Here is a 12,155-nt window from a genome sequence, read left to right on the forward strand (position 1 = left end):
GAATGTACAGTTATCATTTACAACAGTTTGGAACAATCATAAGACTGTAAAATTACCATGCCATCATAGCGGTAGTTTGTTTGTTGACCAAATACCAACAAAATGGTTAGTAAAATATTTGTAATATCATCTTCACTAAAAGCTCTTAGTATCATTAGGTATCACTTGGCTATGTAAATGTGTTTCTTAGTTATGATCGGCGATAAAACTTAAACAATACAACGGTTTCTGTTATAGGTGGCGTGATTAGGAAAATCATGATATAAATTCAAAATAAATGAAATGAAGTAAATAAAGCAATATTAGTAACAACTTGATCATTACATAACCAACACTTGGTAAGATATCTGTTGCTGCAAAAGCTAGATGTGTAAATGCATTAGTTTGTTCATTATGATTGGAGATGAAACAAACACTACAATGGTTTCTATTTTTGCTAGCATATTAAGGAAAAGCACAGTATATAATCGCCTATATTTATTTTGGATGTCTAATGATACAGCACAAGCTACCCTAAACACTTATTGCTTTGTAATTCACTTGTTGTCTTATATAAAATCTTAAACTGTATAGGGAAATATGCGGTACCCCCCCACACCAGGAGCAGTACATATGCATACTGTGACAGGTCTCTTCTTCATCGGTCAGCCTTCATTGATCATACCTCCATTCCTGGTCCTATGATACAGGTGAAGAACGGTCTTGCTTGCTGGTTGGATGAGAGCAACCTCACTATGAGAATTCTATGAGTTCGCTGTGCAGGCTGGAATGGTGGGAACCTGTCAGGTAGCCTGCCATTCTCAATCAGTGATTCAAATTCCACCCATCCATATACCAAGGATTCAAATTCCAGTGACCACTAATGCAGGGCTGATTGATATCCTATGTAAAGGACTTGAGTTTGTAATGAATAATATAAAATTGCATTTGGAGTTAACTTTCCTTCCGCTATTTATGTGGATATATAGTATACTTCTAGTGTAGCTGGAAGGCAGCCATTAGATTTTAAGTGCAAGGTGGCAGCCTTACCTAACCACTAACAGTGGATAGGTGGGGGGCTACCCAGCCACCTATATCTACTCATGGTTCAATGAACTACATCACTTTTTACTTTTGGCTGGTAGAGAGCGGACCACTCCTCTCTCTTCGTTCAAGGCTTAGCCATTTACCACTGTTGCTTTACGTTCATTCTTTTCTTTACAGATATGACTCTTGTTTTTACGTGACGCTCCAATACAGGGTAATATGACGGTTTCAGATGTCTGTGTTTGTTCTGCGAGTTATCGGAAGGATTCCTCTGTGCTGACGGCTCCTCTTGGGGGTTACCTTTCCCGTTCGCGGGTTGGGTTTATTCTTCTCCCTCGGGGGGGGGAGGAACTTTTAATCCTCTGTTTGTTCCAACACTGAGTACTTACCTCGAACTACTTTTTTAGGAGTATCTGGAATTCTCCTCCCAACCGACCAGAATTTTATGTAGTTTCCTCTATCTCCGTTTTCTGTAGTGGGTCCCGCTGTGGCGGATGAATACTCGCCCTGAGGCGACCCAGGTCAGCGTGCGAGAGCATGGGGCTAGGTCTAAGTCACCAGTAAGCTTCTGGTTGCGGCGTGATTAACATCTCGTCGCTCTCTCACATCCCGTGCGACCCTTTGTGTCCCCGCGTGGTTACCGCGTGTTTACCGATTCCCTTGTATCCTTTCATCCACCTCTTTCCCTTGTGTTCTTGTGTTGCTTGGTGCTTTTGTGTTCTAATATGGATCACAAACATCGTTGCCCAGGGCCTAATGCCGATAAGTTGTGTGGTGAGTTTCTCTCTAAACCTTAGGTTGATCCGCATACCCTGTGATCGCCGTGCAGGGGTAGTGTGTGTTCCCCGTCCACCACGTGTCCGGAGTGCGAGGCCTGGCCCGAAATCCAGTGGGCCTTGTACGGGACGAAGAAGAAGAAGGCGTCTAAGAGATCCCCTAAGTAGGCGGGCACCGCCTCGCCCTCGGCGAGAGGTTCCCCCTTCACCTTCCCCTATCCAAAGTAGGGGACGAGGTTAGTCCGTTGCGGGGAAGCGGTCCATTGCCGCTCCCCATGAGTCTGATGTGGGGATGTTGTTTTTTCGCAGGCGTGTTGGGGGTCTGCGGGGGGAGCGGGAGTGTGCTCGGGAGACGAGGTTCTGGTGCTTAAGGGCCCGTCTTGACCAAAGACCCGGTGTGGGTGAAGACTGCTCCGGCTCCTTCCCCTGCATCGTGGCAATGTGTTTCAGGTATTTCAGCGCACCGGGAGAGAAGCGGACAAGGAGAGACCGCTGACAGGTTCGTCGGACCACGACTCCGATGCGGCAAGAGGAAGAGTTCGACGGCTGGTTCGCATCCAAGAAGACTATACAGACTCTCCCGGCGCTGATGTCGACGCTACCGCCCGACTTCTATGCAGCCGTTCACACCGGTGAAGCAGCACGTGGACCTTACATCAGCATCGGAGGTCTCGGTGAGCTCTTCTTCCTCCTCGTCTTCGTCCTTCTCTTCACCATCCTCGTCAGACTTGTCCTCCTCAGAAGACACTGGTCCCCGGGAGTCGAGAAAGAAGCGGAAGAGGTTCCGGAGGAGGAGGTCTTGCTCCCGCTCAACCCTGTCCAGGAAACGTGCAAGGACCTCCAAGAAGAAAAGCAAGAAAGGGCGTTCGTCCAGGGATAAGTGGGTCCGTGTGACGATTCCCCGCAGCGAACTCATCAAGGCAGCCTCCGCTCCAGGCTCATCCGGATGGCCTCCTAGAGCAGCATCTTCGCCCTCGCGACACGGGGCCTCCAGTCGGTACGCCCGTCGCCCGAAGCCGTCGGCACAAGTCGGCTTTGCCAAGCCTAAGCACCGGCTCCATCCGCCCAGCGGAGAGGGCTGCTCCTTCGGCCTGGTAGCATGGCCCCTATCCCCGGTTCCACGGCAGCTCTATCCAAGCGCCCTGAGCAACCGGAAGTTCATTGTAGGCCCCCGGCCCCATGGAGCTCCTCGGGAGGGGGTAGACCCATGACAGCTACCTCTGTCTCAGCGGAGCCACCTGTGCTGGAAGTTGCCGCACCATTGGTACGGCAGGAGAGAGAGGACCAAACCTCCCACGTGGCTCCATCCGTGATCGACGGTATACCCGACGCGGAGGATCAGGTGGCGGAAGGATTATTAGAAGGGGGAGAGTGCTCGGCAGAAAGGTGCTGGCGCTGATCAGGTGGCACCACAGGCTGGACGACCCGAAACCTTCGACGGAGCAGGCCTGTCTCTCGGGTCTAGGCAGGTTAGTAGACAACCCCCTCCAACAAAAGCCGTCCCTAACCCTTCCTCTGGCCCCGGACGTTAAATTGGGGATGGACCATGTCGACAGATACGTCACGGGTCAAGCAGACTCGCTCAGGGCCCAAGGATCCTTCAAGCTGCTTCCGCGGTTAAGGACCCAGAAACAATTTTATGTCCTGGACGGGCGGCGCGTGGGTCCCCGCGTAGTCGAAACGGTGATAGGCACACTTAACCAGAGCAGTGTGGAAGACAGGGCCTCCTCTTCCCCAGTGTGTTTTTCCCCAGCGGAGGGTGCGATAATGGAGGACACGGCCCAGGACATAGTCAACGTCATTTTGGCTGGACTGGTGGGCCTGTACCCTAGTAGGTTTCCAGTCGTCCCATGATCTGTCAGTGCCGGAAAATCAAACTTTACTCAAAGAACTAATCCGCTCAGGGGGGAAGGCAATGAAATTCCTCACCTTACAATCCCTCGCGCAGACGGCCAACTGGGTCTTACGGAAAAGAGACACCGTTCTCAATAAACTGATCCTTAGGCTAGCCGAGAGGGAGGCGAAGTGCCTGAGGAACTCCACGGTGTGGGGCGACTCAGTCTTCCCCCTGAAGGCAGTGGAGGAAGCGATGGAGAGAGTTAGAAAAATCAAGGAGACAGGAGAATCCAGGCCCCTGGCGACGAGACGTCCTACGCACAGAAGAGTTGCTCCAGACGGCTCAACCCAGACGAGATTCCCCTTCGGCTTCCTGGCGTCAAGCCTCGCAGCCCCCCGTAGGGGAAGCACGACTCTGCAGGCCTCCTTTAGGCCTAACTACTCAAACTCCAGGAGAGGACATTCGAGCCACGCCTCCAGGAGAAGGTAGGGAGAGAGGCCCCCTGCTCCTGCCGAAGCCTCAGGTAGGGGGATGCCTCAAACGCTCTTGGCAAGCTTGGCGGGACAACGAAGCAGATCCATGGACCGTGGCAGTCCTGAGGGATGGGTACAGAGTTCCCTTCCTGGCGGACCCACACCCTCTAATTCCTGACTGACAGGCGGAGTGGTTGGCTCCCAAGGACCCCTTGAAGAAGGCGGCATTACAGGAGGAAGTGTCTGGCAACAGGGGATTGGAAGCCGGTCTTAGACCTTTCGACCCTCAACAAGTTCATAGGCAAGACCGACTTCAAGTTGGACACCCCGAAGGGGGTGATGGCAGCCTTGAGGGAGGGAGACTTCATGATGTCCCTAGACCTCAAGGACGCGTATTTTCAGATCCCTGTCCACCTCTCCACCAGGAAGTTCCTAAGGGTGAAGTGGGGTTCCCAGTCGATGCAGTTCAGGAATCTATGCTTCGGGCTGTCGACAGCTCCTCAGGTCTTCACAACAGTGTCAGTCTGGGCTCACGAGCAGGGCATCCGCCTGATCCGGTACCTAGACGACTGGTTGTTGCTTTCAGCCTCAGAGGAAGCACTGAAGGAGCAAGGCGCGAAGCTTCTTCGGTTCTGCAAGGACTTGGGTATTACCATCAACCTAGAAAAGTCACAATTGATACCCTCCACCAGGATGACCTACCTAGGGATGGTTCTAGACACCAAGTTGGGGAGGGCCTTCTCCTCCTCAGAGAGGTTAGAAAATTTGGACTGAATAATTCTCCCCTTCCTGTCAAACCTTCCAAGGAGAGCCAAAGACTGGCAGAGGTTAGTGGGCCACCTGGTGTCGTTAGAGAAGTTAGTCCCCCGGGGGAGACTCAAGCTAAGGGTGGTTCAGTGCTAAAAGAACTCTGGTCCGCGGGGGAGTCCCCTCACAATTTAGTCATAGTGTCCTCGGAGACGAAGGAAACCCTGAATTGGTGGTACAACCGGGCGAACGCCTTCAAGGGAATGTCTTTCGCGATCGATCTTCCGGAAGTGCTGCTCTTCATGGACGCATCGAAGGAGGGATGGGGAGCCCATCTTCTCGACGAATCAGCCAAGGGAAGGTGGTCCCCCGAGGAAAAGAACTTTCACCTGGAACTGATGGCGTGCATAAGAATTCGTCCACCTTCTCCGAGGGAACACGGTGGTGTTAATGTGCGACACCACGGTGGTAGCCTATGTGAAAAAGCAAAGAGGGCTAAAGTTGAAGGAGTTGTGCGGTCTCACGACAAAGATCCTGGAATGGGCTGAAAAGGAGCACATCAAACTCACAGCCAGGTTCATTCCAGAAGAGGAACGTCCTAGCCGACGGCCTCAGCAGGATGGGCCAAGTAGTCGGGTCGGAGTGGTCCCTACACCCAGAAGTGGCCCAAACAATCATCCTGAGATGGGGGTCGCCGGTGATGGACCTCTTCACCACAAAGCTCAACGCACAGCTCTCCGTGTTCTGTTCTCCAGTGCCAGGCCCAGCAGCAGCGTTCGAGGACGTCTTTCAACACTATTGGGACGGCCTTGACGTTTATGCCTTCCCTCCCTTCGGGACCCTCAGACAGGTCCTCAACAGAGCCAGACGAGCAAAGAACCTGCGGATGACTTTGGTAGCGCCCTGGTGGCCGGAGAGAGTGGTTCTCAGACCTAAAGGAACTAGCGGTCCTTCCACCTTGGTCAATTCCGGACAGAGAAGACCTCCTCCGTCAGCCCCTCTTCCAAAAGTGTCACGAAAACCCTCGGTCCCTCCGCCTACACGCATGGAGGTTATCAAGTGTCTCTTCAGGAAGGAGGGATACTCGTCTAAGACCGCCACGAAGATGTCGGGATATCTGAGACGGTCCTCAGTATCAAGCTAAATGGGCCACTTTCACGAAATGGTGCGCCTCCCAGAACCTCAGGCGGCTGGATGCCTCCATTCATAAGATAGCAGATTTCCTAGTCCATCTGAGACATGACTTAGGCATTTCTATCCCGGCCATCAAGGGTGTCCGAGCTGCCTTGGGTCAGGTCTTTCTGCTCAAGGGACTCGATCTAGGAGCTTCCCGGCAGATCTCGATGCTCATCAAGAACTTCGAACAATCGTGTTCTCCCCGTTCCTCTAGAGTGCCTCAGTGGAAAGTTGCCAGAGTCCTTAAGGCCCTGGCTAGGCCACCCTTCGAACCCCTCAGGGACATCCTTGACAAAGACCTCACCCTCAAGACGGTCTTCCTTCTCGCCCTGGCCTCTGCTAAACGAGTTAGCAAACTCCACGGGCTGTCGTACGAGGTTTCGCACTCGAAAGGGTGGAAGGATTTGAGTTTCAAGTTCTTGCCCGATTTCGTGGCCAAGATGCAGAACCCTGCCTCCTGGGACCCTAGGTTTGAGGGCTTTTCAGTTCCAGCAATTCCACGATCGGACAACCCAGGGGATTTGTTGCTATGCCCAGTCAGGGCAGTTAGGAAACACCTGGAAAGGACAGCCAGACTTCGCCCTGGGATTAAGAGCCTGTTTGTCTCCTCGGGCCCGGTAAAGAAGGCTGTGTCCAGGAACACCATCTCCTTCTGGTTACGTCAAGTTATAAAGCGAGCCTATGACAGTGAGGGATCCTCGGTGCCGGGTAAGCCGCGCCCCCATGATATTAGGGGCCTGAGCACATCACTAGCCATCGAGAAGAACAAGGCGGTGGGCCAGATCCTGAAGGCTGGTACATGGTCTAGGCAGTCCATGTTTATGGCCCACTACCTGAAGAACTGCACAAGGAAGTCTCTCGACTCCTCCATCGGTCCGGTCATTTCCGCGCTCCAACAGGTTTAAGGTTGAAGCACCGGGGAAGCCCGTGGAAAGTAATTCCAAGCGACACAAGTTCCTTCCTTACTATTCCCTCTTATTCCTGCTTTCCCTCCATTCCCTTTTTCCCTTACTCCTCCCATGTGAGAATCGTTCGTTGGAGACGCCCATGTCCGGAGATCTTTACAGAGGTGAGTTACTTAGACACTAAATAGTTTTTTGCATAGTTCTCCCCAAGTCTAATATCCCGTTTGGTGGTCAGTAGAACCTAGCCTCCTATCTAGGTTCAATTATTAATATCCAGCAGGTCTCTCGGTCTGTGAGACTACCCCCGCCTCCTTAAGTATAAGTCTCCTAAGAAAGTAGTTCGAGGTAAGTACTCCGTGTTGGAACTAATCACAAATTTTAAGTAATTTGTATTTTTCCTTACAGTACTTACCTCGAACTACTTTCGGGTTATTTTCCCAGTGTGTCTTACAAGAGTTCGATACCATAATTATCAAAAGCTTACTGGTGACCGAGACCTAGCCCCACGCTCTCGCACGCTAACCCGGGTCGCCTCAGGGTGATTATCCATCTGCCACAGAGGGACCCACTATAGAAAACAGAGATAGGGGAAACTACACAAAATTCTGGTCGGTTGGGAGGAGAATTCCAGATACTCCTAAGAAAGTAGTTTGAGGTAAGTACTGTTAGGGAAAATACAAATTAATTAAAATTTGTGATTTCTTTTTCCCTCAGCGCTTCATGGTGACATTGGGTGTGAAGTCGGTGGCTATAGCTGCGGCTGACATCTTAGCTGTCGAGTAGGTCTACTCCCGTTCGCCCTTCCTTTGACTTCTGTTGACAACGAGCCTTCTCACCTTCTGCTGATCTCGTTGTCTCCCAACATACTGCAATTTTTCTCTCTCCCCCTATAGGCAATGTTTCAGCGCGTATGCAGCTTCCGCCTGTTGAGGATTGCGAGATCAAGGACGATCATCAACCCTGGCTGACCCAATAATCACTGAATCGGCGGACTTTCCTTCTCCTTAACGATCGCAGGGGCAAGACTCATCACCTCGTCTTCCTGGTCACTCAGAATGTCGTTCGCGACAGTCCAAAAATGTGACCAGAATTTTATTCTGTTCAATGATTGCATGATTGCAGGGCGAGACTCGTCATCTCGTCTTCCTGGTCGGCCAGGTTGTCGTTCGCGACAATCCAATGACGAGTTCAGAATTTGTTCTGTGCAACGATCGCAGGGGCGAGACTCATCACCTTGTCTTTCTGGTCGGTCAGGTTGTCGTTCGTGACAATGAGATGTTAGACCCCCATTATGGTGTCTTTTGTGATGACGAGTGATTGCCACAGAGATCGCTACGATCACGAGATTGTAGAATCTCGATCTCGACGGTCTTTTTCTTGACAACTAACGCCTGTTCAGTTTCCCCTGTGGGGGATTACACCGGCAGGATTCCCAATAGGAAAATCCCTTCAGGGACAACTCGGAATTAAGCCTTTGCTGTTTTCTCAAGCCACACTTTACATAAACCTTCCTTTGAGATAGAACTTGTGAGATAGAACTTGTGGAAGGGAAACAAGAGTGCTGCTCGGGGGTTCACCTTCAGATGTAAGATATTTCCCTACCGAGGGAGTGTCTTTACACAACCTTTGCGCATGTTTACGCTCACGCTCAAGATCGTGAGTTATGCACTCATGGTCCCAAGCTCACGATGGTCTCGATCACGAGCGTCTTGTGGTCATGATCACGAGCTACATGCTCAAGTTGGCGCTCACACTCATGAGTTACACGCTCACGATCGTGCTCATGCTGATAAGCTAGACGCTCACAATCATGCTGATGCTGACGAGCGAGACGCTCACTCACGTGCTATGCACTCGTGCGCACGAAGGTCTTATCCTATACTGATATCCGTAGACTGTATCATTACCTTGTAGAAACTTTAGCAGGTCTGACAAGAGCACATAGAGTTCCCGTCGAGTGCGACCTCTTTAGAACAGGTCGGGTCCAAGGTCCTTTGGCACTAGGGATCATCCTTCCTTTGGTCCTCTACAAGACCTGAGCAAGTAACGGTCCTAGTTAAAAGATGGCCTGACGAGAATCTCTCACAAGGAGTAGATATCCTCGTCCTTCTGGATTAGACGCTTCCTATAGAGCCATCAAAGAAAGGGGGGGAGGCCACATTCAGGGCCATATTTCCTTAGGACTATGATCAGGGCATGAATGATACGGTCTCTATCCCCTAGTAGGCACCATATTCCTTTGGGAAAGTGCCGGGGGGGCGATGACAGCGATTCGTCTGTTTTCCGTTCGCAGGAGAACATTTCCTGCTTGTACATGGTCTGCCCTTCGGGGTATGCTGTCGACACGTCTAGATCCAACCACTATGCTTGAGTATTCCTCCAACAGCCTCTGTTTTAGAGGTCCTCCTTTGGGAAGCAGAATGAATATCAATGTCAAGCATTGATCTTCTTTTGCAGAAGGACTGCTGTCTCCTCTTCAATTCCATTTTACGAGCAATTTTCTCCGAGAAAGGAATAGATGGCTTTTCCATGCTTCCATGCAGACTTATAGTCGGACTTTCCTCATTAAGGGACTCGACTAGAGCTTCTGTCTAGCCTCGTCTTGCTGAAAAGACGGGTCACATACAGTGGCACGTCTACGACTTTAGATCTCATTACGGTCTTCCTTTACGACTAGATACTCCGTGGTGAAGTCTACTACTTTCCTCTTCTCAAGAGTGCTCTTCTTGTCATGTACTCATGAATTGCCAACAAAGGAAATCATGCTCTTTGGCTTAGGACCTTTGCTTGTCCATCAACCATCTCTAATCGTTGCTCTCTATAGAGGTTGAGCCGATTACCCGTAGTGGGGTAATACTTTCTTCTACGGGACGGGTGGCTCTACACTGCAGATCTTCCCCTGATCCCGAAGACAGGTCCTTCCCAGTGTGGCACTCGATCAAGAGAGACACGTCTCTCGCTCACGGCTAGGAATGAAGTAACATCCTTTTGTTCCGTGGAAGCTTGAACCTCTGGTTCAAGCCCTCCAACTGGGAACCTGCCACTTTGTAATCAAGGCTATAACAGGTAATTGAGGACATACCTCAAGGAGGGTGATTACCTAGCCTCAAGAGTAGCACACTGGGTCAGATACTTGTCATTCTTTTTCTTTTACACGCCAGTGATTATATTGAGGCCATACTTCAAGAAAACAACTGAGGAGTTCACTCCTTAGGATTTAGCATGCTTCACTAACCCTAGGAAAATCATAGAGGTTATAAGGATCTCATCCGTGATGGGAGACACAGTTACTATACCAGTCACAGAATCCCTCTTCTCCTCCTCATAGAGATGACCCAGAGCTCGGTACGTTTTAGAGCAGAATCCGTCCATAACATTTTCAAGCAGCTCCTTTGTCAAACCAAGCCATTGGCATGGTGAAAATGTGTGTTCTTCACCTCACCCTACCTACAAGACATGATCCACAGAAGATCTGATATTGTGTCACCACCACAGGAGTGATAGAGAAAATATAAGTAGCTTAATAATACCCCGGGCTCCTTGTTAGACAAGTAGCAGAGGGTTGAAGGCCTTGCTAGAGCTTTAATCGCGTTCCGAAGTATTGAGAGATCGCTTGCATAAGCAAAACTCGGATATAAGGCTACGTCTACTGGAGCCATCAGCCACTGAAATAACTGCCAAAATCTCCTAGATCCAAAAAGCAAGGGTGCTGTACATCTGAGCTGCCTGAGCTACCAGGCTAGGACAGCCAGGCCAGGTAGCTACTACATCTGCTAAAAACCCTGAAGGGTCAGCAAGCTCAGAAAGAGAAAAGGCAAGCATTTCTCTCAAGTGAAAGGCAAACTCCCACTCGAGTGCGCCGAGTGATCGCTGGAGAAGTCAGGCGATCATTCGCAAAGCAACCACTTCCAATAAGCGAGGCTGAAACTTTAAATCGACAGCACTCGTTAGGATGCTCGCGTGAGTCAGCCGCAAAAGGCTGGCTCACTTACGGATTGGTGTACACTGATGGAATAGACTCCCTCTCTAGAGGTTCTCTGATCCTAGGACTTCAAAAAAGACTAACTTTAAGGCAGTAAACCTCAAACAACCTAGAGCTAAAGGAGTCCTGATACAATCAAGACTCCTCAGGGCAAAATTCTCGGGACGCTAGGGCGTCAACCGGGAAAAGTTCAAATTTCATTGCCATAGCTAATTAGGAACGTAGAAGATGTCGGTCTTTACCCACGAATCAAAGTGAGAAAGTACAAATGAGTGGAGGGGCTGCGGGTAACAACCGGATGGTTCTTTACACCTTGTTTAAAGTTTTATAGCAGTATGTCAACTTGCATTGATATTTTACTCCTATGGTAAAGAACAAAAGATTTGTTTACAGTGTAAGAACAAATACAAATAGTTTTTTACAGTATTGTATAATTAGAATCCGTAGAAAATTATTTTACAACTGCTTGCTTACTTTTATCTAAATATTGTGAATATATTTGTGATACAAAAAATTACTTGCATTTACCAAGGTGATCTTTTATTCCAGACATGGTTACACAGTTACCAGACCCTCTTCACTGATGTATGCAAACGATGTGACAGTCATTTACATAACCACATGCCGCCAACATGGCGTGAATTCCGCACTTTAGATCCTTTTCATGAAGAATGCAAACCTTGAAAACTTCTGTACCTGCTAGTTTTTTAATAAATTTATACAGTATTCTGGTTATTTTTTTTTCTTGCAGTTTACATTTTCTAATATTTTCAATATTACAAATTGCAAAGTGAATGCCTTACAAAAAATTAAGTAAGTTAAATTGAGCTAAGTACAATTTTTTAAAAATAATAATTTGCATTTTAACTAGCTATACAAACCTGAATCGTTTATTGGGATTGGCTCTAGTGCAGCTTTGTTATAATCAGATTGAGGAATTATCGTGGGTTTGGCAGCCTTGCATGGCTGCCTCACAGACCCACTATGAATTTGGTGTGTTGACACTAGGGACTGTTTGCTCACTCTGTCTCTGGTAGGTTAAGGTATGTAACATAAGTAAATCACTCGGGTTTATATAGCTAGGACAAATAAATGTTAAAAAATTTTTTGTTCCTATATGGATACAAACCCTCGTCATTCATTGAGGTGTCTTTCTTAGGAAGGAGGAAGACCCCAATGACAAAAATGGTCTGTCTGACCATTCACCCAGAATGATAGTGTCCCGGTGAGGTA

At 49.2% G+C, this 12,155-nt stretch overlaps 1 protein-coding gene across 2 annotated transcripts in view; it reads left to right on the forward strand.

The window, feature by feature from the left end:
- MED27 (mediator complex subunit 27) overlaps positions 1-11,649 on the forward strand; it is a 53,285-nt gene extending 41,636 nt beyond the window's left edge. For both annotated transcript variants that reach the window (XM_068367135.1, XM_068367134.1), the window contains one exon: positions 11,472-11,649. In XM_068367135.1, the coding sequence (XP_068223236.1) occupies positions 11,472-11,606 (135 nt within the window). In that variant the 3' untranslated portion in view covers positions 11,607-11,649. The remainder of the gene's footprint in view (positions 1-11,471) is intronic.
- The last annotated feature ends 506 nt before the right edge of the window (positions 11,650-12,155 follow it).

This window comes from Palaemon carinicauda, chromosome 45, assembly GCF_036898095.1.
Source record: "Palaemon carinicauda isolate YSFRI2023 chromosome 45, ASM3689809v2, whole genome shotgun sequence".
Classification (NCBI taxonomy): Eukaryota; Metazoa; Arthropoda; class Malacostraca; order Decapoda; family Palaemonidae; genus Palaemon; species Palaemon carinicauda.